Source organism: Gorilla gorilla, chromosome 4, assembly GCF_029281585.2.
Source record: "Gorilla gorilla gorilla isolate KB3781 chromosome 4, NHGRI_mGorGor1-v2.1_pri, whole genome shotgun sequence".
Lineage (NCBI taxonomy): Eukaryota > Metazoa > Chordata > Mammalia > Primates > Hominidae > Gorilla > Gorilla gorilla.
The window spans coordinates 28935700-28961109 of NC_073228.2; the positions used below are offsets into that span (position 1 = coordinate 28935700).

The 25410-nt window shown below is 35.6% G+C and overlaps 1 protein-coding gene across 12 annotated transcripts in view; it reads right to left on the bottom strand.

The window, feature by feature from the left end:
• TANC2 (tetratricopeptide repeat, ankyrin repeat and coiled-coil containing 2) overlaps positions 1-25410 on the bottom strand; it is a 473014-nt gene that overhangs the window by 311775 nt on the left and 135829 nt on the right. For 8 of the 12 annotated variants that reach the window (XM_055386902.2, XM_055386901.2, XM_055386899.2 and 5 more), the window contains one exon: positions 18723-18905. In XM_055386902.2, the coding sequence (XP_055242877.2) occupies positions 18723-18905 (183 nt within the window). The remainder of the gene's footprint in view (positions 1-18722; positions 18906-25410) is intronic. The other 4 variants (XM_055386907.2, XM_055386906.2, XM_055386905.2 and 1 more) reach the window with 1 other exon arrangement.

Consider the following 25410-nt stretch of genomic DNA (forward strand, 5'->3'; position numbering starts at 1 on the left):
AGAGTCTTTTCCCCTAGAAAAGCTGAAAGGCTTCTTATTCACTGGTCATGTTGTTATCAGACCTGACACATCAGGAATGACCCACACTTTAATCTCCAGCCAGCTCTTTACGCTGCCCAGAACTTACTGTGCGTTACAGGTGATACTTCTTATAGCAGATGTTGATTATGGTCCCAAAGCACAAGAGATGCTCCCAAAGGGGTTTAGAACCCCGAACAACATCACCTGCTTCTTTTTGTATCCAGAGAAGCACTGTGGTATTCTGTTTTGAACAACTAATGATTTCAAGAGATTACACAGACGAGTTCTTTTCATTAGATTGGTTGACATAAGCTTGTCCTTTCAGAATACTGCAGCAAATATAGGTTGTATGATTCCATTAGGATAAAAGAAATATTTTTACACAATTTTTCTCTGTGGCGCAGTTTAGTTCACCCTCTGTTAGAGCAAATTACTGGAAGAACTGGTTCTTAGGTTTCTAATGGCGCAGCGTTAACAGAGTGAATGATTCACGGATGTTCTTCTTAACATTCAGGAGTAACAAGGAAGGCTAGCAGTGCAGCCCAGGTCCAGAGCTGATGAATGGTGCAGTACTGCTGTTGTCATAGCAACCAAGAGGAAAAAAGCAGCACCATATAAGGATCTGTGACATGGATTCTGGGAGCAATTTATATTAAAAAGCTGTAAGCTCCTCATGCCTTAAAGCTGTAAACTCCTCTCTTACTGTTTCCTTCTCATGTTTTGCTCTTCTGAATTTCTGAATCAGAGCTGTGTGAATATACGCTGTAAAACAGTTACTTAGTAGGCACCAACAAAAAATGCAATTGAGGTAATTTAAAATATTAATACTTTAGCAAGCTAATATAGGTCTGCAGTATCTCCATAATTTATTGTTGTGTTAAAATTATACAGTGATTTTGTTGCAATGTAAGGAACTGTCTAGAGTTTGAGATAGCAGAAAATTCATTTTTAAATACTTAGAGATATTAAAACCCTAATTAAATGCCTTTCATTCAGATGGTATGCATCAGATATACCAAAACTGCAGCACTATCAACTGATTGACTAATAAAGTAGCAATGACACCAATTTCAAAGAGAGGCATACTATCACCTGTATTCCTTCTAGATAAAGAAAGTTTCAAAAGACACTTACTTCACTAAAAATGCTCATAGCCTTCATTCACGAACAAGAAAACTTCTCCGTCAATCAGTTGTAAGACAGGGTTACTGGTCCACTCCATGCTTCTAAAGGCCTCACCCTAACTGGGCCTGGACAATCCTTTTCTTGTCATAGTTTTTCCTCACCTCCCAGGAATCAGGAAGAGCTCCCCCTTCCAGGGGATAGTAGGATAGCTTCCAAACGGTATCACAGGAGAAGGGGGAGCTAGTGAAAGCACCAATGCATAGATTGTCGTAATGGTACTCTCTCTCTATAGTCTTCTGGATGTTGCTCTGAGATGACTGGTGCAGAAAAATATCTTTCATTAGATTTATTAAGCATGGGTCACTGATGCTATGATATTTCATCTATTTAGATAGGGTAGTTCTATATGAAATTGTTCTATATCATATCTCTGTGTTACTTTTCCATCACCATTTATTTAATGAAATATTCAGATACAATACAAAGCAAAATATTAGGTAAATTTACCTATTATACTGTTCTCTTATGTGGGCAACACTGCCATTATAATACCAATTCTGGAAAAGTTACGTATTTGTTGGTCATAGATTTATGATGCATTTATCTCCATAAATGAAGAACCTCAGTAAAATGTGACTAATAAGAATTGCAATGTAGTGGGATGGACATGCATTTGACTAGTCTTGACTGTAGTTGGACTAATAGCTTTGCTACTTCTAAATATAACCCTGAGTAAGTCACCTAACTACTCTGACCCACTGATTCATCTCAGTAAAGCATTTTCTACCTTATTCCTAAAGCTACTGTGGGAATAGAAAAAAATAAATACAAAGCAAAGGCTTAAAATTCTAAAAATCTATATTATCTTTTTTAATAGTATCTAAGCAAAACAGCAAAGATAAAAATGAAAAGTGGAATTTCAATAGAACTCCATAAACACAGAAAATTGACTGAAAGGGTAAATATTTTTCCAGGCTAGGTTTTATGTTTGATTGGATATTGTGTCCCATCACACTGCATATACTTTTCACAAGTAGCTAGTAGCTATTTCTTTTTAGAATTATAGTAGATACAGATACTGTGGACTAGTGTTCAAGGATTATTTAATATAATAATGTACAAGTAATTCTACTGCCTCAACATGACTTATAAATGTCTTTAGAAAATAGTAACTTGGTAATAAAGAAGTATAAGTGGTTTCTATGGAATGGTTAATATCAAAGAACATGCAAAGTGATTGAGTTGTTTAAAATAACCTATTACTTTTTATCCTACCTAACTAGAAAACTGTAGGGCAAACTCAAAAACGAGCTATTATGTTTGACTTGAAAATTCCATGGACAGCATATCTCATTCTGTTTCCTGGATAGTCTAATCTCTTCTACCTAGTAAGTTTTTTAACTCAAATATTGTCTTGTGCCAGTAGTTATTTTTGAGGGAAATTCTCTTCAGTTGTGACTTTTTAGAATACTGATTATTCAATATCTTAGGTAAAAAGAGCAACTTTCTCTCCCACCTCCCCATCATCAAGTCATGTTGAGCAGATCTTTGCATTAGAGAGATACCAGAAAAGTTCTGCAAAAAATGTAAACTTGGACGACAAATAATTTTTTCTAACGTTGCTTATGCTGTGTAGGAGCTAACTGGGATGAGGACATGATTAAAATACTTCAAAAGACAAAGTACACAGGTTTTGTTTTGTTTGAAAAATTGGATTTAACTTAAGGGTGGTGAGAGATTTAAGGAGTTAAGCTCTTCTCCTTGGTTATCCTTTATGATTAATTTAGGTAAGTCATGCTAAAACTTACACAGTTTTACATTCTTTTTTATTTTTATTCTTTTTTCAGTCTTGCTATATTAAAAGCTTTCTCTAAAGAGTAATCATCCGTGCTAAACTCTATTGTGCTTAAAGGTAGGGTAATATTTATGAAGAGATGTACATACGAAATCTCTATTCTCACAGGAGTTAAGAAAGTAACCATTCTACTAGCTATAGCAATTCAAGCTTTGGCCAACTTTCTACGTGGGGTTGTGTCTTTCCTAGCAACGGCTACTGCTCCAGATCAGGACTTCAATCTGCAGCAGTAGGGTAATGAGTGACAGAGAAGAAAAAGAAATATATTCTTAAAAATCATATATGTGATCCCTATACATCAGCCAACTACTTCATCTGGTGGTCAAAGAAAAAGAGTAAAGAGTCAAATAGTTACAACTCTAAAGGATAAACTGGCAGGGTTGGACATACTGAGAAGCAGTATTTCTGTTTAATGAATGTCGTGAATGATATGTAATGGATTTCTGAGGATAATTTTCTTTATACTCAGTTTTTATTTTATATGTTGACTTCACTATCTAAACCCTGAATAAAATTATCCCAGATGTGTGATGCTACCTCTAAATGATAACTGTAACATTTGAAAAAGGTCATGAGTTGGCAGGTGGTTCTTTCAGAATGTTTTTATTGATAAGCAGGGCATAAAAGGGCATACTGAGCCATAAGATACACATATCAAATCTCCTTTCTCTCACTTTACTTACTTCATTAATCTAAAGTTATAAAATTTACTGAATGATATAGATGTATACATAATTTTTTCTAAAAATCATTTTCAGAAATCAGAAACATGAACATTAACCAGAAATGGGGAAAACAGAGATGTTCAACCAACTCTGGTATAACTCAAAACACTGCTCATTGTGCTATCTAAACAAAGTCATCAAAACAGATAATACCACATAGACAATTCTAAAATGACCATATTTCTTGGCTGGGCACAGTGGTTCACACCTGTAATCTCAGTGCTTTGGGAGACCGAGGTGAGAGGGTTGCTTGAGCCCAGGACTTTAGACCAGCCTGGGCAACATAGCAAGACCCCATCTCTACAAAATAATGAAAAAATTAGCCAGGTATGGTGGTGCACGCCTGTAGTCCCAGCTACTCAGGAGGCTGAGGTGGGAAGATCTCTTGACCCCAGGAGGTTGAGGCTGCAATGAGCAGTGATTGCGCCACCACACTCCAGCCTGGGTGACAAAGCAGGACTCTGTGTCTTAAAAAAAAAAAAAAATAAGTAAAATGAAATAACCACATTTCTTAACTTTTGAAATTCTGCCCACGCCATGAATGACTGACGGACAAGGTAAGGATGTGCATTTACAATTAAGAAAGGCCAGCTGAACTGAAAACGTCCTCTGAAACACTCTGCCCTCTGGTGTTTAAAATCCTCCTCTAAGAGAGGGAGTTACTCTGCCATGCCACGTGTTTATTACTCTTACGGGCTGAATGTCAATTTGGGTGCATAATTTTCTATAATGAGAATAAATATATAGTTTAGCATTATAAAAATTTCTGTTATTATAATGTGAACATATATTCTGTTCTAAGCTTTATACTATCCCATACTATAATTTATTTCCTGTTTAGAGAGTTACTAAGGCTTTCTTTTGAATCGTGGATATTTATTTGACTTTTGTGATGCTTTGTGACTGAAAAGTATTCCTCATGGCCAAAATTGTTTAGCCCTTAAATTCCACATTTGACACTTTCTAAACTGCTCACATTCCATAGCAGGTGGGAAGTTAAGCAAGTAGAGAAGGACAAGGTCAATTAAGTAAAAAAATTAGACTTCCTAGGGACCATGGCATAAATCATGGTGAGTTTTCTGGGGAAGGTCACAGAAGAAGGATGGACAATGAAGGATTTTTTTCTGTAATCTTCATGGTATTTTCCATGTTTAAAACTGATACCCAATTCTTGGAAACACAACACAGGAGCTAAAAAGGATATTAATCAAGTGATTGACAACTTTTTCACATGTTAGGATTCTTTTTATTATTTCCCCCTTGTTTGTCACAAGAAGTGCTTGGCACAAAAAGAAACTCTACACACATTTCTGTATTCCTCTCAGCCTTAAGGTGTTATTATCTTCACTGTACATATGAAGAAACAGAAGCTCAAAAAGAACTAATCTGCCCAGACAGAGTTTACAAATGACTATGTAGAACTCTAAACGGGTTCTTCGTTCAGCTGGGTTCTTGACCAGTGTGACCCTATCAGTTCTTTTGGTCCTAGAGTTCTGAGCCTTAACCCTGCCACATTACAGACATTCCATAAAGATCTGTTGAAAAACAACATTACCTTACACTGTGTCCTCAATGTTAGATGTTTTTCTTGGTGCTGACTACTTGTCCTCCCTGGAACTTTGCCTACTGCCTCCCCCTAGATTCCCTTGGATTAACAGGTTCCACTTACTTCCTGTGACACCTAACAATTACCCTACTGCTGATCCACCCTAATCTTTAGGGTCTGCTTATGCATCTACTTCATGAGTGCTACCACACTGTTATCTTACTAACTTGCCTTCTCCATCTCAGGTCCTAGGTGTCCTTGGTTTGACCCTTCATTGGTCACAGCACTAAAAGGAATGCCGGACCGTCAATTCAACACTTCAGATTTAGGCAAACATTTCTTTAAAAATGTAGAGAAAAGAAGCTATGAGCCCATGGTCAATAATTTTAAAAGAGAATATGGTTTGAGGGTATAGATTAAAAATAAAAAGCAATGGCCGGGCGCGGTGGCTCACGTCTGTAACCCAAGCACTTTGGAAGGCCGAGGCGGGCGGATCACAAGGTCAGGAGATCGAGACCATCCTGGCCAACATGGTGAAACCCCGCCTCTACTAAAAATACAAAAATTAGCTGGGCATGGTGGTGCACGCCTGTAATCCCAGCTACTCAGGAGGCTGAGGCAGGAGAATCACTTGAACCTGGGAGGCGGAGGTTGCAGTGAGCTGAGATTGTGCCACTGCACTCCAGCCTGGTGACAGAGTGAGATACAGTCTCAAAAAAATAAACAAATAAAATAAAAAGCAATTTATACAATCATAAACATATGGAAGCATCTAAAGAAATAAATATTGCCATATCAGAAATTTTTTGATAAAGACAGATTGTGCCCGAAGAAGAAATATACAAAGAGAGGGGGAAATAATCAAAGATGAAGAGTAGAAAACCATAATCAAAGATGAAGAATGGAAAACCATCTAACGATATTGTCCACGAAGAATAGAGCCCCAGCTGAGAAGAGCAATGTTTTGCAGATAGCAAAAAGGATTGCTGGGATGTTCTTAGAATTAAAAAACAGACAAGAACAGGACAGATCTGCTGCATGGGAAAGATAAATCATGTAGTGATTTTATTATAAGCTTTCATTTATGAATCACCTTCTACGAGCTAAACTCTTTACTAAGTTCTTGACACACATCTTATTTAATTAATTACTTTTTTGGCAGGGAGACAGAGTCTCACTCTGTCAGTGGTGCTATCTCAGCTCACTGCAACCTCCACCTCTCGGGTTCAAGCGATTCTCCTGCCTCAGCCTCCCGAGTAGCTGGGATTACAGGTGCATGCCACCACACCCAGCTAATTTTTTTTGTATTTTTAGTAGAAACAGGATTTTGAGATGTTGCCCAGGCTATTCTCAAACTCCTGAGCTCAGGAAATCCTCCACCTTGGCCTCCCAAATTGCTGGGATTACAGGTGTGAGCCACCATTCCCAGCCATATCTTACTTAATCCATACAATACTCTGTGATGCAGAAATACCAATAATACAATACAGGTAAGAAAACATACTCAGAGTAGTCAAGTGACACGGCCAAGGTCATACAGTTAATAAGTAGCAAAGTCACGGTTTGAACCCAAGTATATCTGACTCCAAAGTTTGCCATGCTTAACAATATCCTGCTCTAAGCAAGAGACAGAACAATCCATTATTCAACCCTTGGTGCTATGGTTTGAACATGTCCTCCAAAATTCAGGTGTTGAAATTTAAAGGCCAGTATGACAGTAGAAAGAGGTAGAACCCTTAAGCGGTAGTTAAGCCATATAAAGGCTCCTCCCTTTGTGGCTGGGATTAAGACCTTATCAAAGAGGCTACAGAGTTAGATTATCTCACACCTCCATCTTCCCTCAGGTGTGGACGAAATGTCCCTCCCTCCTGGAAGATGTAGCAACAAGGTGTTATCTTGGAAGCAGACAGCAGCCCTCACCAGACAACCAAACCTGCTGGTGCCTTGATCTTAGACTTCCCAGCCACCAGAACTGTAAGAAAATAGATTTCTGTTCTTTATGAATTACCCAGTCCCAGAGGTTTTTTCTTATAGCAACCTAAACAAATTAAGACAACTCTGATTTTGCTTTAATGTTCTCCATTAAGAAAATTATATTTAATAAACATCATTAAGAGGACATTAAAGACCAAGTTTTGAGGACAAGTTAAAATACACATAATCAAAATCCAGACCCACACAATTTACCTTTCAGAATTCTAAAAGGACAGGAAGACATGAACATGAAACTACCAATAACAGTTTCTGTAAAGCCATGCAGGAAATTCACAGAACTACAGGACTAAAGGATGCCAAAATGTGGATACTAGGAGTTTCTATTCAATTTCTCAAAAGAAAAAAATGCTCACTGAAAGTTGATAAGGGGTCACAAGGAAGAGTAATTTCAAAGTAATCTCATGCCCATTTTCATATGGTTACTAGAGCAGAAGATGATGAAAATAACACAGCTGTACTACCATCTTGATATCAGACAGGCTGTAAATAAAGTCTTTTAAGCTACAGAAAAGGAGACATGATGGCTGCTTTCCAGGATATAAAAGACTGCCACGTGAAAGAAGAGGTTAATTTATGTCGTATAGTTCTACAAGGCAGAACTAGGACTAATGGGTAGGAACAATAAAGGAGGACATTTCCATCCATGTAAATTAGAGAACTGACAGTTAAAACTACTGAACAAAGGAACAGGCTATGTTACAAAGAAGAAAGCTCACTATCACTGAAAGTGTTCACACAGAGACTGTTGACTATCCACTAAGTTTGCTGTGAAGATTAAATTTGCTCATATAGGTAAATTACTTAACACTGTCTAGAATAGGGTAACAGCTCAAAAATATTATCTTTAATTACTACTATTATTATAATTATTATTACTTGTAAGTTCAGCTAAAACTTGCCTGTAAAATCATCTAGGTCTGATGACTCTTGGAGATCTTTGATTTCTATGGTTACCAGGCTAGTCATAATTTCAAGTTTTCTTGAGTCAAATTTACAGCAGTTTTCTTCCATCTCATTCAAGGTTTTTTTGTGTGTATTGTTTTGCTATAAAGCTATATGCTGTATTCCCTTATAATAAAAAGATTAGTGACTAATTAATTTCTTGTTCTGTATGTTCTGTATGTTATCTTTTCTCGCTCCCTCTTTTTCATTTTGATCACTTCTATCAAAGATTGCTCTATTATCTTAGTCTTTTCAAGGAAACTGGCTTTACTGATCAAGTACTAGTTTTTTGCTTATTCATTTTACCTTTTAACTTTATTGATTACTTCATGTTTACTATGTCTTCCTCGATCTCCTTATTAGTTCATTTATTTTCAGTACTTCTTGTTTTCTAATAAAAGTAATCAAGGTAATGACTTTTCCATAGAGTACTACTTTGGCTACATTTCATAAGTTTTAATACATAATACATGTTAATTTCCAACTTTTTTTTTCAATTTTGGTTTCTGTTTTAACCCAAAAGTTATTTTAAAAAGTTATTTTAAAACTTTAAAATTTTAGAAGTAGCAAAGAAATTTCTCCCTATCTTCTGTTGTTAGATTCTATTTTGATTTTCAATGAAAAATATGTGCATTGTACAGAGATTTCTTTATGGCCAAATATATAATCAACTTTTTAAAATTTTTTATTTTTATTTATTTATTTATTTTTTTGAGACGGAGTCTTGCTCTGTCACCAGGCTGGAGTGCAGCCGCATGATCTTGGCTCACTGCAACCTCTGCCTCACGGGTTCAAGGGATTCTCCTGCCTCAGCCTCCCAAGGAGCTGGGACTACAGGCACATGACACCACACCCAGCTCATTTCTGTATTTTTAGTAGAGACGGAGTTTCACCATGTTGGCCAGGATGGTCTTGATCTCTTGGCCTCTGATCTGCCCGCCTCGGGCTCCCGAAGTGCTAGGATTACAGGCGTGAGCCACAACGTCTGGCCTATAATCAACTTTTATAAACAGTTCACAAGTGCTGGAAAACAATACAAGTATAAGAAATCTTATGTTTTTCAGTATGAGGTTCTACACTTGGCTGAATTAAGCTTTTAAAAACTTGACACATATTAACTTTACATATTTATGGGGTATATGTAATATCTGGATACAGGCATATAATATGTAATGATCAAATCAGGGTAACTGAGATATTCATCACCTCAAACACTTATTTCTTTTTGTTTAGAACATTCCAAATCTTTTAGCAATTCTGAAATATAATGACTTGTTTAATTGCTTATTATTCAAATTATCCATATCCTTTAATGAGCTGTTCATTTTATGAGGCATGAAATCTGCCTTAACCCATTTATGCCTAGTGTCCCATTATTGGAACGCTAAGCTTGTGGGAGTTATTTATATCCTACTGCTCAAGGTCATGGCCAAGGTCTGATTTTTGACATGAAAAAATTTGTAGCCTCTGGCATAAATGGGTTAAATATAAATTCATCAACTTTCCCTTTCATTGCTAATGTTTACTATATGAAGTTTTTATTTTTAAAAAACTTCCTTATTGAGATATAAGTACAATTTAATGGATTTAGTTCATTCACAGAGTTGTACAATTGTCAGCATAATCTAAGTTTAGAACATTTTCATCACCCCAAAATGAAATCCTATACCCTTAAGCATTCACTACCTATACCATCGTTGGTGACCCCTTTCCCTTAGGTAACCACCAATTAACATTCTGTCTCTATAGATTACTTGCCTATTCTGGACATTTCATATAACTGCAATTGTATAACATATGTTCTTTTGTGACTGGTTTCTTTCACTTAGTGTAACGTTTTCAAGGTTCACCATGGATCATGAAAGCATTTATTTTTAATGCCAAATAATACGAATATATCACTTTTTATTTATCCACTCATCAGCTGATGAACATCAAACTGTTTTCACTCTTTGGCTATTATAAATAATGCTGCTATGAACATACGTGTACAAGTTCTGGTGTGAACATATGTTTTCTTTTCTCTGGATAACTTCATACATTTTGATGCCATGTTGTCTCATGCATAAAAAAGCAATAATGGTTAACATCTACTTCATGAATTGTATCTGCATAAAATATGAAATAAAACTTTTTTATTTGTGTTTAATATTATTGCAAATAATACTATCCTTTTCTCAACATTTATTTGGTATATATTTTTCATTCCTTTATTTGTAAACTTCCTCTCAATTTGTTTAGAAGCATCTATTATAAATAACACTCACTGGAAATGCTTTTTATACATTCTGATAACTTTGTCTTTATAAGGGAAACTGAAATCACTTTGTGACAAGCAACTTATTTCATCTTATTTGACTTTTAAAAATATTTTTCTTATTGTTTTTCTTCCATTCCAATTTTCATCATAACCTTGCAAATCATCTAACCTGACAGAAATGAAACCATTTCATCTTAAAAGTATCAATGACTTGTTATTTTGGCTCTCTCTTCATTAAGGGTCATTTGGGCACTTTCGCAAACTTTCCTTAGTGGTGGTTGAATAGAGGTAGGAAGACAGGGCTACTATATCTCAAAAGAATACATACAGTAATACTACACTTACTACAAATAATCCTTTTATAAATAAACACTACAATACTATAAATAAAACTTTCACTTTGTATGAGTGACTTCCATTCAAATATGAAAAGAAAAAAACTAGAAAATTACTTTCTTATCTAAAACCTCACAGGTTAAATATAAAAAGAGCTAGTTCAACCATTGTGGAAGTCAGTGTGGCGATTCCTCAGGGATCTAGAACTAGAAATACCATTTGACCCAGCCATCCCATTACTGGGTATATACCCAAAGGACTATAAATCATGCTGCTATAAAGACACATGCACACGTATGTTTATTGCGGCATTATTCACAATAGCAAAGACTTGGAACCAACCCAAATGTCCAACAATGATAGACTGGATTAAGAAAATGTGGCACATATACACCATGGAATACTATGCAGCCATAAAAAATGATGAGTCCATGTCCTTTGTAGGGACATGGATGAAATTGGAAACCATCATTCTCAGTAAACTATCGCAAGAACAAAAAACCAAACACCGCATATTCTCGCTCATAGGTGGGAATTGAACAATGAGATCACATGGACACAGGAAGGGGAATATCACACTCTGGGGACTGTTGTGGGGTGGGGGGAGGGGGGAGGGATAGCATTGGGAGATATACCTAATGCTAGATGACGAGTTAGTGGGTGCAGCGCACCAGCATGGCACATGTATACATATGTAACTAACCTGCACAATGTGCACATGTACCCTAAAACTTAAAGTATAATAAAAAAAAAAAAGAGAGAGAAGGTTTAATTATTTTGAAATCCAGTGTGGGCAAATATCACAAAAGGATTATTTATTTGATAATTTATGCTGCCTTTTAGGTGTTCAACATATACGCAGTGGCAAAGGCTCACCCCTTAACCAAACTTTAGTCAGGTTCCGCTGATACCTCTTTTCAACACTCTTGCGTGGGCCTTGTCCTCAAGCCTCCTGGCCCAGTTGTAGCAAGAATCCTGCTAACTCAGTTTAGTGAGAATCCCCCTACCCTTGATAATCTGGTCAACATAGCTTGCCTTCAGCAAGGCACTGTTTAGTTGGTTTGGCAATAATCCCCTTACTCTTGAAGCTTCCTCTTAATAATTTTCCATCCACTGATTCTATCCTCTGCCCCACTCTGCTCCTTAGCTATAAATCCCCAACATTCTTTACTATATTCAGAATTGAGCCCAGTTCTACACTATTGCAATAGAGCCTTACTAAAATCTGTTTTTACCACTTTACTGTCGAGCTCTGGTTTTCTTTAACAATACTGACTCATGATAATTGAAATTATTATATTGAATTAAGTAATAACCCTCTAACATTCTCTACTTTTGATTTGGAAGACTACAGAAATAACCTCTTCAAGGAAATAAGGGCCCCCCCTTTTTTCCAATCCTACACTGTTTTACAATAGCCTAATCTTTATCTCATAAACCAGAGAATCTGAATTAGAAATAGTTAGAAACCAAATTAGAAACAGTACCCTGAATGAGGTCCAGATTTAATAGTTTAATTTAGTCTATTATTCCAAAAGAGCTTAAAAGTCTTAGTATATATTTCCTCATTTAACCTTACAAAAACATGTGGTCTCTAACAGTTAGCAATGATGGAACTTAAGACTACCATGCATGTCTCCTGTATTTTTTAATCTAACAAATTCATTACACTATATTATGAATTCCAATGTTTATCCTAAAATTGCAAGATATTTACTCAGATGCCACAGTATTATAAGTACGCTGAAATAAATCTTGACTATAGAGACTAATACTATCTACAGGCCCTTTATATTTTCCAATTCACTTTTCAGTAATTTTTCCAGGATGTTTATAAAACAAGACTATGTTTCCATTTTTTCCAAGATATAAATGAGAAGAAAAATAATATTTGTTAATGTTTGTTATATGTTAGATTATATGTTTAAGAAATCTTATTTAATCTTTGCAGCAATTCTGTATTTTTTTCCCATCATAAAATTCACCACAGTACATCTTGAATTCTAGTAGGCTTTCAAAAATTGCAGGATAAGTATATTATTATGCAAAGAACATATCATGAATATACTGAAATATATCAGACTATGTAGAATAACACTATGTATAGGCCCTTTTCAATGTCAAAAGAGCTTTTCAAAGATTTCCCCAGGATGTTTCTGGAACAAGTAAATGTTTCCTTTTTATTCATGGCTTTGGCCATAGCTAGCATCTAAAATATCCAGGCTCAGCATGATCAAATCAGTTATTGTGACTTATTTACCATCCAAATTGGATTGCCACATGGTCATTCCAATTTATTGGCAACAAATACTTTGAAAATCAGGCCATTTTTTCTCCCAGAGATTAGATAATAATCTATTTGATGTTGGTATTTGAAGATTACTCCTCAGAAAAGTAGACTGACTGACTTAGCGTAATTGTTTCTTGAAGGCTACCTTGCAAAAGCTCAGAACACACATTTGACATAGCTGATAAACACTCAATACCCACATCTCTTTAGAAACTATAATAATAATTTTAGCTAACATTTTGACTACTTACTCTATGCCAGACACTGTCTTACGTGCTTTACATGTACTAATTAATCTAATTCTCTTATTACTCCTATGGGGTAGATACTATTATCATCCCTAGTTTAGAAATAAGGGAACTGAAGTACAGAGACTTTAAACAAATTTGAGCGAGATTACAGAGTCAGGAAATGACAGGGTTCATTTTGTTATACTGTCTCAAGAGAGTTTGCATTTTATACACGATAAGACTTACAGAAAGCTAAACAGCAAAACTTATGTCATCCCTCTCCCACTTCCGAGTAAGAGTTATCTCTTTAGGCTACCAACAAACGCATGCATGTCTGTATGTATGTCTGCATATGTATCATTTAAAAACACACATGGGTTCCTATTGAGAAATATTTGGATTTTCATTTTTTGCTATATAAACAATATCACATATATGTACACACATACATACACATTTTCAAATCTGATCAAGCTTATTTGTAAAACAAACTCCTAGTAATAAGATTGGTGTATTAAGGATTATGTGCCTTATAATTTTGATACATATTGTCAAATTGCCATAAAAATGGTTGTACCAGTTTTCACCCCTACCCAAAATATGTATATGCAAAATTTAAGTTTTACTAAATTTAACAAATGTACATAATGGGTAAATAATATAAATTCCGTAAGAGTTGAATGAATGAAGTTTTAGCATCCTTACTCATCTATCTATGCTGAGGATCTTTATGATACTATGGGAAAGCATCTTGGAAGGAGCACTGGGCAAGAATCTAGAGACCACAGGGAGCCTCTGCTTACTCTCTTCCACATCGCCCCCAAAGCACAGCAATACCTAAGTAAGTCCAACGAACCTTGAAACCTGCCCAATTTTTAGGTCTTCTTTACTGCTTAAACCATTTGGCTGTATCTTTTATTACTTGAAACAATAAAAATCTTAATTGATATACTAGATGCTCTGGATGAGCTATTTAACTTCACTAAACCTCGATTTTCTTCTTGGTAAAATGAGACACACGTGGAGGGACTGGGTATTAATCCTAACTCTGACCGCTGCCTAGTTGTATTATCCTCCACAAGACATTTTACTTCCAGCAAGACATTTACCTCTCTATGAACTTAATTTGCTCATCTGTAAAGTGGAGACACCAGTGACAAAAACACAAGCTAATAAGAGTATGCCACACAACAGGCATTATAATGAAAATTATTGTCATTATTATTGCTACTACTCATTAAAAAGTGCGACTTTAAAAACATATAAAGCTTTAAAGTTCCCACTGGTATCTAACATGAAAAGCAATTTTTACAAATTTCTCAACAAATTTTATTAACAATAACGGCTAACACTTTCTGAGCCCTTAAACACGGTTTTTAAAAACTATAAAACAATGTGATTATAAGAATAAGACAACCACCCATGAAGTCGGTTGTATTATTGTTATCCCCATTTTACAGATGAAGAAACAGAAGCAAACAGTCGTGACGTGACACTCAGAGATGGGATATAAACCCAAACAGTCGGACCACAAAGTCTATGTCTCTCTTGAACACATTTACTACATTAACTTATTTTTGTACTGAATAGAGTGAGGTGTGTATACATTTAAAAATTAGTTTTCAAGCTCTAAACTATATCTATTCTTGAGCTGGTCTTTACCCATTCTTACTCCCTCCAGACTGAAAATGAGTCAAACTATTTGGAAATGGACCTATATCTGCAAATGAGTCTTTACATACACCGGCATGGAAGACTAAGATAAATATGTTAAGAGTATAAAGGTTACAGAGTAACAATGATAGGAAAAGGATACTCCTTTGTCATATCTTACAAAATGAAAACATAAGTACCCACCTTATTAGAAGTGGAGACAATGACTAATAATGACTATTTAAAGATCAGGAAAACCTATGCAGCTGTCCCCGAGTATCCATGGGGGACTGGTTCCAGGACCTTCCTTGGATTATGCTCAAATCCTTGATATGAAATGGCACAGTGTTTGCATATAACCTAGGCACATATTTCTGTATACTTCAAATCCTTTCTAAATTACTTATAATATCTAATACAATGTAAATACCATGTAAATAGTTGTTAGACTGTATTGTTTAGGGATTATAAAAAAATCTACATGTTCAGTACAGATGGTTTTTTTAAGAAAAATATTTTCAATCTGTGTTTGGTTGAATCCATGGATTCAGAGGGCTGACTGCACAAGGCTAATGAATATGTGATACTCTAGTCCCTCATACTTCATTCTCTACATACATGCCAACAAGATTCGATTACAAGGTAAATTGGATCATACTACTACCTGTTCCTCCTCTGTTTAAAATCCTACAATCCTGGTGTGTGATGTTCCCCTTCCTGTGTCCAGAGGTGAGGGGAGGGAGGAGGGGGGAGGGATAGCATTAGGAAATATACCTAATGTAAACGATGAGTTAATGGATGCAGCACACCAACATGGCGCATGTATACATATGTAACAAACCTGCACATTGTGCACATGTACCCTAGAACTTAAAGTATAATAAAAATAAATAAATAAAAATAAAAAGGAAAAAACAATAGAGAGAGAATAAATAAGGTAAAAAAAAAAATCCTATAATCAGAGTAGGCTCCTTACTGTGACCCTAAAAACTGTGGCTTCTGCCCACCTCTCCAACTCTTTTTATTTATTTATTTATTTTTATTTTTTATTTTTATTTTTTTTTAGTGGCAGGGTCTTGCTCGTTCTGTTTCCCAGGCCTGAGTGCAGTGGTGAGAACAGAGCTCATTGCAGCTCCACCTCCTGGGCTTAAGCAACACTCCCACCGTAGCCTCCTTGGTAGCTAGGACTACATATGGGTGGCATGCCATGACACCCAGCTATTTTGTTTAAATTATTTGTTGTAGAGACAGGGTCTCATTATGTTGTCCAGGGTGGTCTCAAACTTCTGGCCTCATGCAATCTTCCTGCCTCGGCCTCTGAAAGTGCTGAGATGACAGGTATGCACCATTGTGCCCCAGCTCTAACTCATTTTCTACTACTGTCCCTTCAGACTTACTCTGCTCAGGCCACACTTGCCTTCTTTCCATTCCTTGAACATGCCAAGCTCATTTCTGCTTTAGGACTTTTGTTCTGACTGTTAGCTCTGCCTGGAAAGCTCCGATCCCAGATCTTCCCATGGCTGGCTCCTTCTTAAATTGAAAACTCAGCTCAAATATCTCCTCCTTTGACTCTCCCCAGTCATTCCATAGAAGGAAACTCTACCTCAACCCCAGTTTCTATCCCCTTCCATACTGCATTACCTTTGTAGTAGTTGCCACTATTTAAAATTCAAGTATTTATTTACTGGCTGTGCGTTTATTACATCTTCTCTCAACTGAAATATAAAATCCTTGAAGGCAGGGGTCTTAGTGGTCCTTTTCACCACTCTATCATATCTAGAGCAGTGCCTAGGCATGTAATGGGCCTTAGACAAATATCTGTTGAATGATTAAGTAAAAAGCACTGAAGAATAATAAGCAAACTGCTTTTAACTGTGCCAGAGACAAGAGACTATTAGAAAGTCACAAAGAAAATAGAATATGATGACTCTTCTGGCCCTATTCATTCAGTTTGGTTGGTAATATGAATACATATAAGGCACTTGAAAGTTTGAATGTATGGAAATGGAGAAATTACTAAGTGTAGTCCTAATGGCCTGATTAAATTATTGCATTTTGATAATTAATGCCAAGAAAGAACCATTCTTTGGAGAAATGCATTCTTAATCATTAAATTGTTAGGCCTTTGATAGTCTTCAGTAAATTAAACTATGAGAAATTACAGAAGCTTCAAATACTTGTAAAATTAAAACTCAAAAGTTCATATATGTCATTAATCAATTACACTCTGCATTACTGCTTCACTACAATACCTCTGTGATATTAGGTATGTTATTGACTTTGTTATATTTAATGGTTATCTCTTAATAAAGGTTGACTATTAAGTTGACATTCAAATTAAGACAGGCAAATGGGATAGGAAAGCGGTATCTCTAAAACTTCAGGCAATCCAGCTCACTTCTACATAGAAACTGGACTTACTATTTTTTCCACTCTGTGTGGTAAAATGAAACACATCACATGACAACCAACAGATTTGGGATTTTTATATTTTTAGTAATCAATAATACCTTTGACTGTAAAACAAGGAGAATTTCTAAGCACTGAGATTTTATTTAAGCCTAATCACATAAAATTCATCATATTTTTGGACATTAGAAGGGAACTGGTGTTTCAGGATATTATGTTTTTAGGCTATTTTACCTATTTTTTTAATCTAATGACCAAAGTGTCTTTAGACTGAAGTATCTAACGACCAAAGTGACTTTGATTCATTTATTTTTTGAAAATGCCAATAATACACAATGTAAAGAGGCATAATTTATGCTTTGTAGAACTATAGAAGAAATGCTATTATTTTAATGAAAATTATAAACAGTGAAAAAGTTTCACTCTACATAGACAGAAGTGCCCAAAAATTTCATTTCTCATTTTCTTTTGAATTGTCATAATGATAATCAAACTTCTCTACTGTCTAGCTCAATGTCAGACAGGAAACAGTCGATATATCCTTTGTGAATAACTTAATTTCATGCCTCCATGCACTCAGAACCCATCAATACTAGTCAACTTACTGACGTCAGGGATATATTGATAATGCTAGAAGAAATCTAACAAAGTGACCCAGGATTACATATGTTCACACATAAGCATTCTTCAACTATATATTAAAATTTATTTCCTGAAAAGATGTAAAAGGACAAAAGTTCATTTAATAAAGCCACAGTTTCACACCTAACAACTTGATCTAAATGGGTAATACATATTGTGAGATCATATTAAAGTCAACATAATCCATAACTTATGAATTATAGTAAATATCCTAAGAAGTTAATGTCAAGTGTAGAGGAAAATATCTAAATTATCTTTTAAAAATAGATATAAAATATACAAATAACAATTTCAAATAAAATACGACTGATGTACCTTTGCTGAACTATCAAGCTCCTATTATCCTAAAATTAGAAAGTCTCCATCTGTTAACCTGACATGAACAAGCTGATAAATGAAATCAGAACAACAGTGTATTCTGGCAAAACCAGGAACTTCCTGAAAACCTAGAAAAATATGTTCACAACAGATGGGTCATTTAGAAAATAAATACATCAATCTGTCAAACTGAGTACTGTTCTAATTCTCTAAATTAAAATCAGTTGGAGTTTTTTTTTAGTGTCAAGAGTCTGTGACATTAGGAAGGCCAGAGAGGAAAAACCTAAAGATGCAAATATATACATCTGACGTGACCTAAAGTGTCATATCGTTAGGCTTCCTGTTAAACATACTAAATTTAGGTAAAGTCCTTACCAGTTAACTTCTTCACAGGCTGGAGCCGAACACTGATAGACTGATGTGTGAGTAAGGGGGAGGATGGAAGAGAGCGAGACATGCCCTCCATAATCCGAATGTGCTGCATACCTTCACTCACTGGAAGTGGCGGGACAGCGTAGTCTGGCTCAAAAGCACAGTCGCTTTCTGTGGAGATGCCACCTGTTAGAAGGGGATGGAACAAAAGAGCTGGTGAGAAAAGATCCTGCCTTCCCTATTAAAATACATCTTATAGGATAATTCAGAACAACAAATATTAATTTTTCACTGTGAAAAATCAAAGTATTTTCACTACATGCATTCATTTCTACACTTACTATGTACTCAATTCCAGGTCTAGCACTACAAAACTGAAGATGAGTAAACTAAGGTTCCTTCTTATAAGGTGTTCACTGTATCATGAGAGATGCAATCATATAAGGAAATATAAGAAAATAATTTCCACATAAGTTGTATAAATAAATGATCTTACTTTTTTTTTCTGATAAGACACACATTAAAGGTATTTATCTGCTTAGCAAGCCATCGTGTACAATTGCTAGTAGGATCATTGTAACTCTATTTCTTTCTCCCCTCCTCCAACAAAATACATAAAAATTCAAGTGGGTAAGACTGACATTATTATATAATGATCTTTGAATCTGTTCTAATTTTTAAAAAGAGTAATTATATGCCGTTTACTTCTACTTATATGCTGTTGACTTCCACTTCTGGTAATGGCAGAATTATGTACTTCAGATAAACTTTTCCCAAGGAAAATTAGAACCATAAACATATGGTATAAAATTATATATATATAAATTTTTACATATCTATCTATATATATATATATAGAGAGAGAGAGAGAGAGAGAGAGAGAGAGTGTGTGTGTGTGTGTGTGTGTGTGTGTGTGTGTGTGTAGTCTAAGGCCCACCAAGGTGTGAAAGTGGAGATAGCAAAACTCCAACACTTTTGTTAAAAGCCCAAAGAACTATACTCTAGGAGCAAGTAGGAACTGAAACTTGACTGGTTCTCACAGGGACTAAAGCTCAGCTCTAAATATTTCCCATAAAATTAAATTAAGACAGTTTTGCATTGACAGTGCCTGCTAAAAACAAACATAAATCTTTGTGGAGGAAGGTAATATCATCACAGGTCTCAAATTATTTATATAATTGATCACATACAGCATCTAGCCCTTAATTAACAATAACAGAGATAAGATAACATGAACAAAGTAAATACAGAAGCCATATAAACCAGAAATAGTCTCATAAGGAATAATGAATACAAAACAATGAGGGACAGAATTTAAAATAATATGCTAAATATGTTTAAGAAAATAAATGTTTAAAATTTTAGCAGAGGAGAAATTAAAAATTTAATAAATAGATGTAAAGGTAGATTAGACATCAAATCAGTAAATTGGAAGATACATCAGAAGAAAACATTAAAATGATGAATGGAGAGTCAAAGAATGGAAATAGATTCTTAGATATGACACCAAAAGCACAAGCATTAAAGGAAAAAATTAATTGGATTTCATCAAAATTAAAAACTGTATGCAACAAAGAATACTATCAAGAGAGTGAAAAGACAATGCTCATAATGGGAGAAAATATTTCCAAATCATGTATTTGATAGAGTCTAACATCTAGAACAAGCTTATCTAGCTCTTGGGCTGCATGCGGACAAGGACAGCTTCGAAAGTGGCCCAAATCAAATTTTATAAACTTTCTTAAAACATTACGGTTTTTTTTTTTTTTTTGCAATTTTTTAAAGCTTATCAGCTATCGTTACTGTTGGTGTATTTTATGTGTGGTCCAAGACAATACTTCTTCCAATGTGGCCCAGGGAAGCCAAAAGATTGGACACCCCTGATTTATTAGGTTGGTGCAAAAATAATTGCAGTTTTTTGCCATTACTTTTAATAGAAGGTATAAAGAACTACTTCAACTCAACAACAAAAAGACAAACAATCCAATTTAAAAATGGGCAAAGCTGGGTGTCTTGACTCATGCCTATAATCCCAAGACTTTGAGAGGCCAAGGCAAGTGGATCACTTGAGCCCATAAGTTTGAGACCAGCCTGGGCAACAGAGTGGGATCCCATTTCTACAAAAAATATTTTTTAAAAAACTAGCCAGGTACAGTGGCATGTACCTGTAGTCCCAGCTACTTGGGAGGCTCAAGTGGGAGGATCACTTGCGCCCAGGAGGTTGAGGCTGCAGTGAGCCATGATCACATCACTGCACTCTAGCCTGGGTGACAGAGTGAGACCATTTCTTGAAAAAGAAAAAAAAAAAAACAACTTCAAAGTACTTGAATAAACATTTCTCCAAAGAAGATACACAAATGGCCAACAAGAACATGTAATGTAGCTCAACAATCATTACAGAAAAACAAAGCCAAAATGAGAGACCACTTTATACCCACTAAAATGGGTATAATAAAAAAATAGGAGAACAAAAAAAAGTTGGTGGCAAAATTAAAATTTTCATACACTTCTGGTGGAAATGTAAGACGGTGGTTCCTCAAAAAGTTAAACACAGAATTACCATATAACTTAGCCATTTCACTCCTTTGTATATACCCAAAGATATGAAAACAGGTTTTCAAGCAAAAACTTGAACACGAACGTTCACAGCAGCATTATTCATAATAGCCAAAAAGTGGAAACAACCCAAATGCCATTAACTGGTGAACGGATAAACAAAATGTGGCATATTTATACAATGAAATATTATCTAGCCATAAAAAGAATGAAGGTCTGATTCATGCTACAACATTCAAAAGCCTTGAAAACGTACTAAGTGGAAGAAGCCAGACACAAAAGACCACATTTGTATTATTCCACTTATATGAAATGTTCAGGAGAGGCAAATCCACAATCTGCCATGTTCTCTCCATTTCTTCAACCATGACCTTAGTTGAGGCCACTATTATCTTATCCCAAACTTCTGTTGGGAGAAATCTAGGATTTATTCTCTATCCTTGGATTTCAGGAATTTTACTAGGATTAACTTTTTTTCTTCTCATTCATCTCTGGGCCCTTTCACTTACTATGCTGACTAAATCTTCTCTTCCAACATTTCTTTTCTCTCTCTGGAATTCTGGTCAGATGAATACTGTATCTCCTAGACTTACTTTTCAAGTCTCTTTCTCTCATCCTTGATTTCCAATCTTTCATGAATATATCTGACATTGATTCATATGAAATTGCAGTATTTTACAGTTACATAAACAAAGAGGCATGCCATTAGTGTAATTCCTTAACTGAGGAATCCTTTTATTGAAAAAAATCAGCATTAGATTTTTGAAAGCAATATATTTGATTTAGTGAAGCACCTCTTTTCACTTAAAATGTTCCAATGTTAAAAATTAGCTGATAATTTTAGAAATTAATAACACTCCTTAAGGAATAATACTGCAATTAGTCCAGTTTGGCTGTCCTACTTTACTTTTCTGCTTAAAACTATTTTCTTCTATCTTCTTTGTCCTATAAATTGTGCCTGAACTTATTGTAGCTACAGAGAAAAAACTGAAAATACATGTTTAAAGTACTGGTGAGCAGAGAATTTGATTATATACCATTTTTTCCTGGGTAACCAGCAATCTCAAAATGTCAGTGGTTTACATTGCCTGTATGCTCATGAGCCTTCAGAATGACTTTGAGTCAGCTGATCTAGGTTGGGCATGATAGGGCTAGCTAGATACCAGTACTATGGTCAGGTTCAGAACACTGCTATGTGTCTTCAATATTGGGCCCAGTCACTGAAGGCAAGTGAACAGACGTAGCACGCTCTTCTTGGCAGAAAAGAGGAGTGCAGGAGGCCAAGTCAAATCAGAGGAACATACTTAAGACTTCTGCTCAAGGCTGGGCACAGTGGCCCACATCTGAACTCCCAGCACTTTGGGAGGCTGCGGCAGGAGGGTTGTTTGAAGCCAGGAGTTTGAGATCGATGTGGGCAACAACGTAAGACACTGTCTCTACAAAAATGAAAAATATTAGCTGGGCGTGGTGTACCTGTAGTCCCAGCTACTCGGAAGGCTGAAGCAGGAGGATCAATTGAGCCCAGGAGTTTGAGGCTGCATTGAGCTACGATCATACTACTGTACTTTGGCCTGGGCAACAGAGTAAGACCCTGTCTCTACTGAAAAAAACAACAAAGAAAAAGCTCTCTGCTCACTAACATTCCATTGGCCCAAGGAACTCATGGAGCCAAGAGAAGCATCAGTGGGGCAGGGACATATACTTGGCCTATACCAGTGGGAGCTTCTGCAAAGTTGCATAGCATAAGTAATACATGTATAGTTTTATAACATGAAGTTAAAAAAAAAAGGGGGGCGGGGGAGGAATCCAATTTACCAAGCATGTAAGACAGCACCTACTGGTACTCTACATTACTCAATCTTTATTTTCTACTTTTCTTTTCCTGCTTCAGTCAACCAAATTAAAAGTGACTGAGATAATATGATGGAGATGTGGCAGAATTTAAAAACTGCTAACTTGACAGAAAAAATTCAGTTATGCTGGACACCTGGTGACTAGACATTCAGAAATTGAGGTCAGAATGCAGCAGAATCTAAAGTGTATGGACACCAAAGAAATGTTAGGAGTGACTACGATCCAACTGAAATTTCAGTTATCACGAGGAATTATACTTAACATAAATGATTATTAGATATTAAAGTTCAAGTTAACAGAGAAACTCTTCCATTGAAGACAATACATATTCTAGAGAACTGCCTTCTAGTTTTTCAAGTAATAAAAATAACCACAAATAAAAATCTAGAAATCAAAAACCTCTAGCATAATATGTTCACTTGTGATAATTCAGTGAACTGTATACATCATTGGTGAATTTTTCAGTTTACATGTCATGCTTCAATAAAAGTTTACTTTTAAAAAGTACACAGGAAAAAAATATATAGCATGGTGATAAACTGGCCCCTAAAGACAAAGCGATTTTGCATGTGTAACAGAAGCAAAGGAGTTTTGCCTAAATTATTCCAAATGTCTTTTTAACTCAGAGCTCGTATCATCACTCTGTGACTCTGTAACATCCTTACAAGTCCACACATCAGGCAAGAAACAGGCCCCGAGAAGTTTAACAACGAGTATAGGATCATATGATCAGACAACATGATTGCCTATGTAAAAATTCTAAGGTATCTACAAAAAAGCTATAAGAAAAAATAAGTCAGTAAGGCAAATTCACAGGTTACAAAGTTAATGTACAAGAATCAAGTGTCTTCCTATATACTAGCAATGAACATTTGGAAAATTTTAAAAAACATTTAACCAATATCATTACAATAACACTACTAAAAACATAAAATATTTAGGAATACATCTGACAGAATACATACCATGTACTCTGAAAACTACAAGAAACTCGTAAGAGAAATTGAAAACCTAAATAGAGTCAGGAGTTGTGGCATGTGCCTGTAGTCCCAGCTACTACTTGGGAGGCTGAGACAGAAGAATTGCTTGAGCTCAGGAGTTTAAGACCAGCCTGAGCAACACAGTGAGATACTGTCTCTAAAAAAATGAAAACAAAACCCAAAAATCCTAAATGGAGCAATGTACCATGTTTATGGATCTGAAGTCTCCACAGCACTATGTCAATTGTCTCCAAAGTGATCTATAGGTTTGAAGCAATCCCAATGGAAATATAGCAGGCAGTTAACTTTTATAGTAATCAATAAGCTAATTTTAAAATTTATACAGAAAAACAAAAGAACTAGGATAGCCACAACAATTTTGAACAAACAAAACCAAAACTGGAGTCCAAACAGTATATAATTTCAAGACCTACTATGTGGTACAGTAATCCAGAGCTTAGATGGTGTTAGAAAAACAATGGACACAAAATGAATGAAACAGTCTAGAGCATCCAGAAAAAGAACCACACATATAGCCAACTAATTTGTGACAAAGGTGAAAGGATAATTCAATGTAGAAAGGATATTTTCAACAAATAATTTTGTTAACTACTAGACATCCAAATGCAAAAACACGGACCTTGAAGCATACTTCTACTCATGAAAACATCAAAGAGAAATTAGTCACAGGCTGAAAATGTTAAAAAAAAAAAACTGTAAAACTATTAGAAGAAACTATAAAACTATAAAATTATAAACCTTTTAGAAGAAAACACAGGAGAAAATCTGTGTGACCTTGGGTCAGGTAGATTTCTTACAAAGGATCCCAAAAAGATGAACCATATTAAAAAACTGATAAACTGGAATTCACAAAAATTAAAAATTTCTACTCTTCAAATGATAGTGTTACAAAATGAAAAGCAGTACCGATTGAAAGAAAATACTTGCAAAACACATATCTAATAAAGGACTGGTAGCTAGGCTGTAAGAACTCTTAACTCAGGAACAAGAATGCAAACTACCCAATTTTAAAAATGGGCAAAAGATCTGAACAGACGCTTCACTAAGTAAGAAACATGGATGATAATATAGTTTGGATATTTGCCCCCGCCCCTATCTCATGTTGAACTGTAATTACCAGTGCTGAAGGTGGGCCTGTTGGGAGGTGTTTGGATGATGGCCGGAGGGGGATCCCTCATAGCTTGTTGCTGTCTTCGTGATAGTGAGTTCTCATGAGATATGGTCATTTAAAAGTATGTATCACCTCCCTCCACCCCTTGCTCCTGCTCCCGCCATGTGAG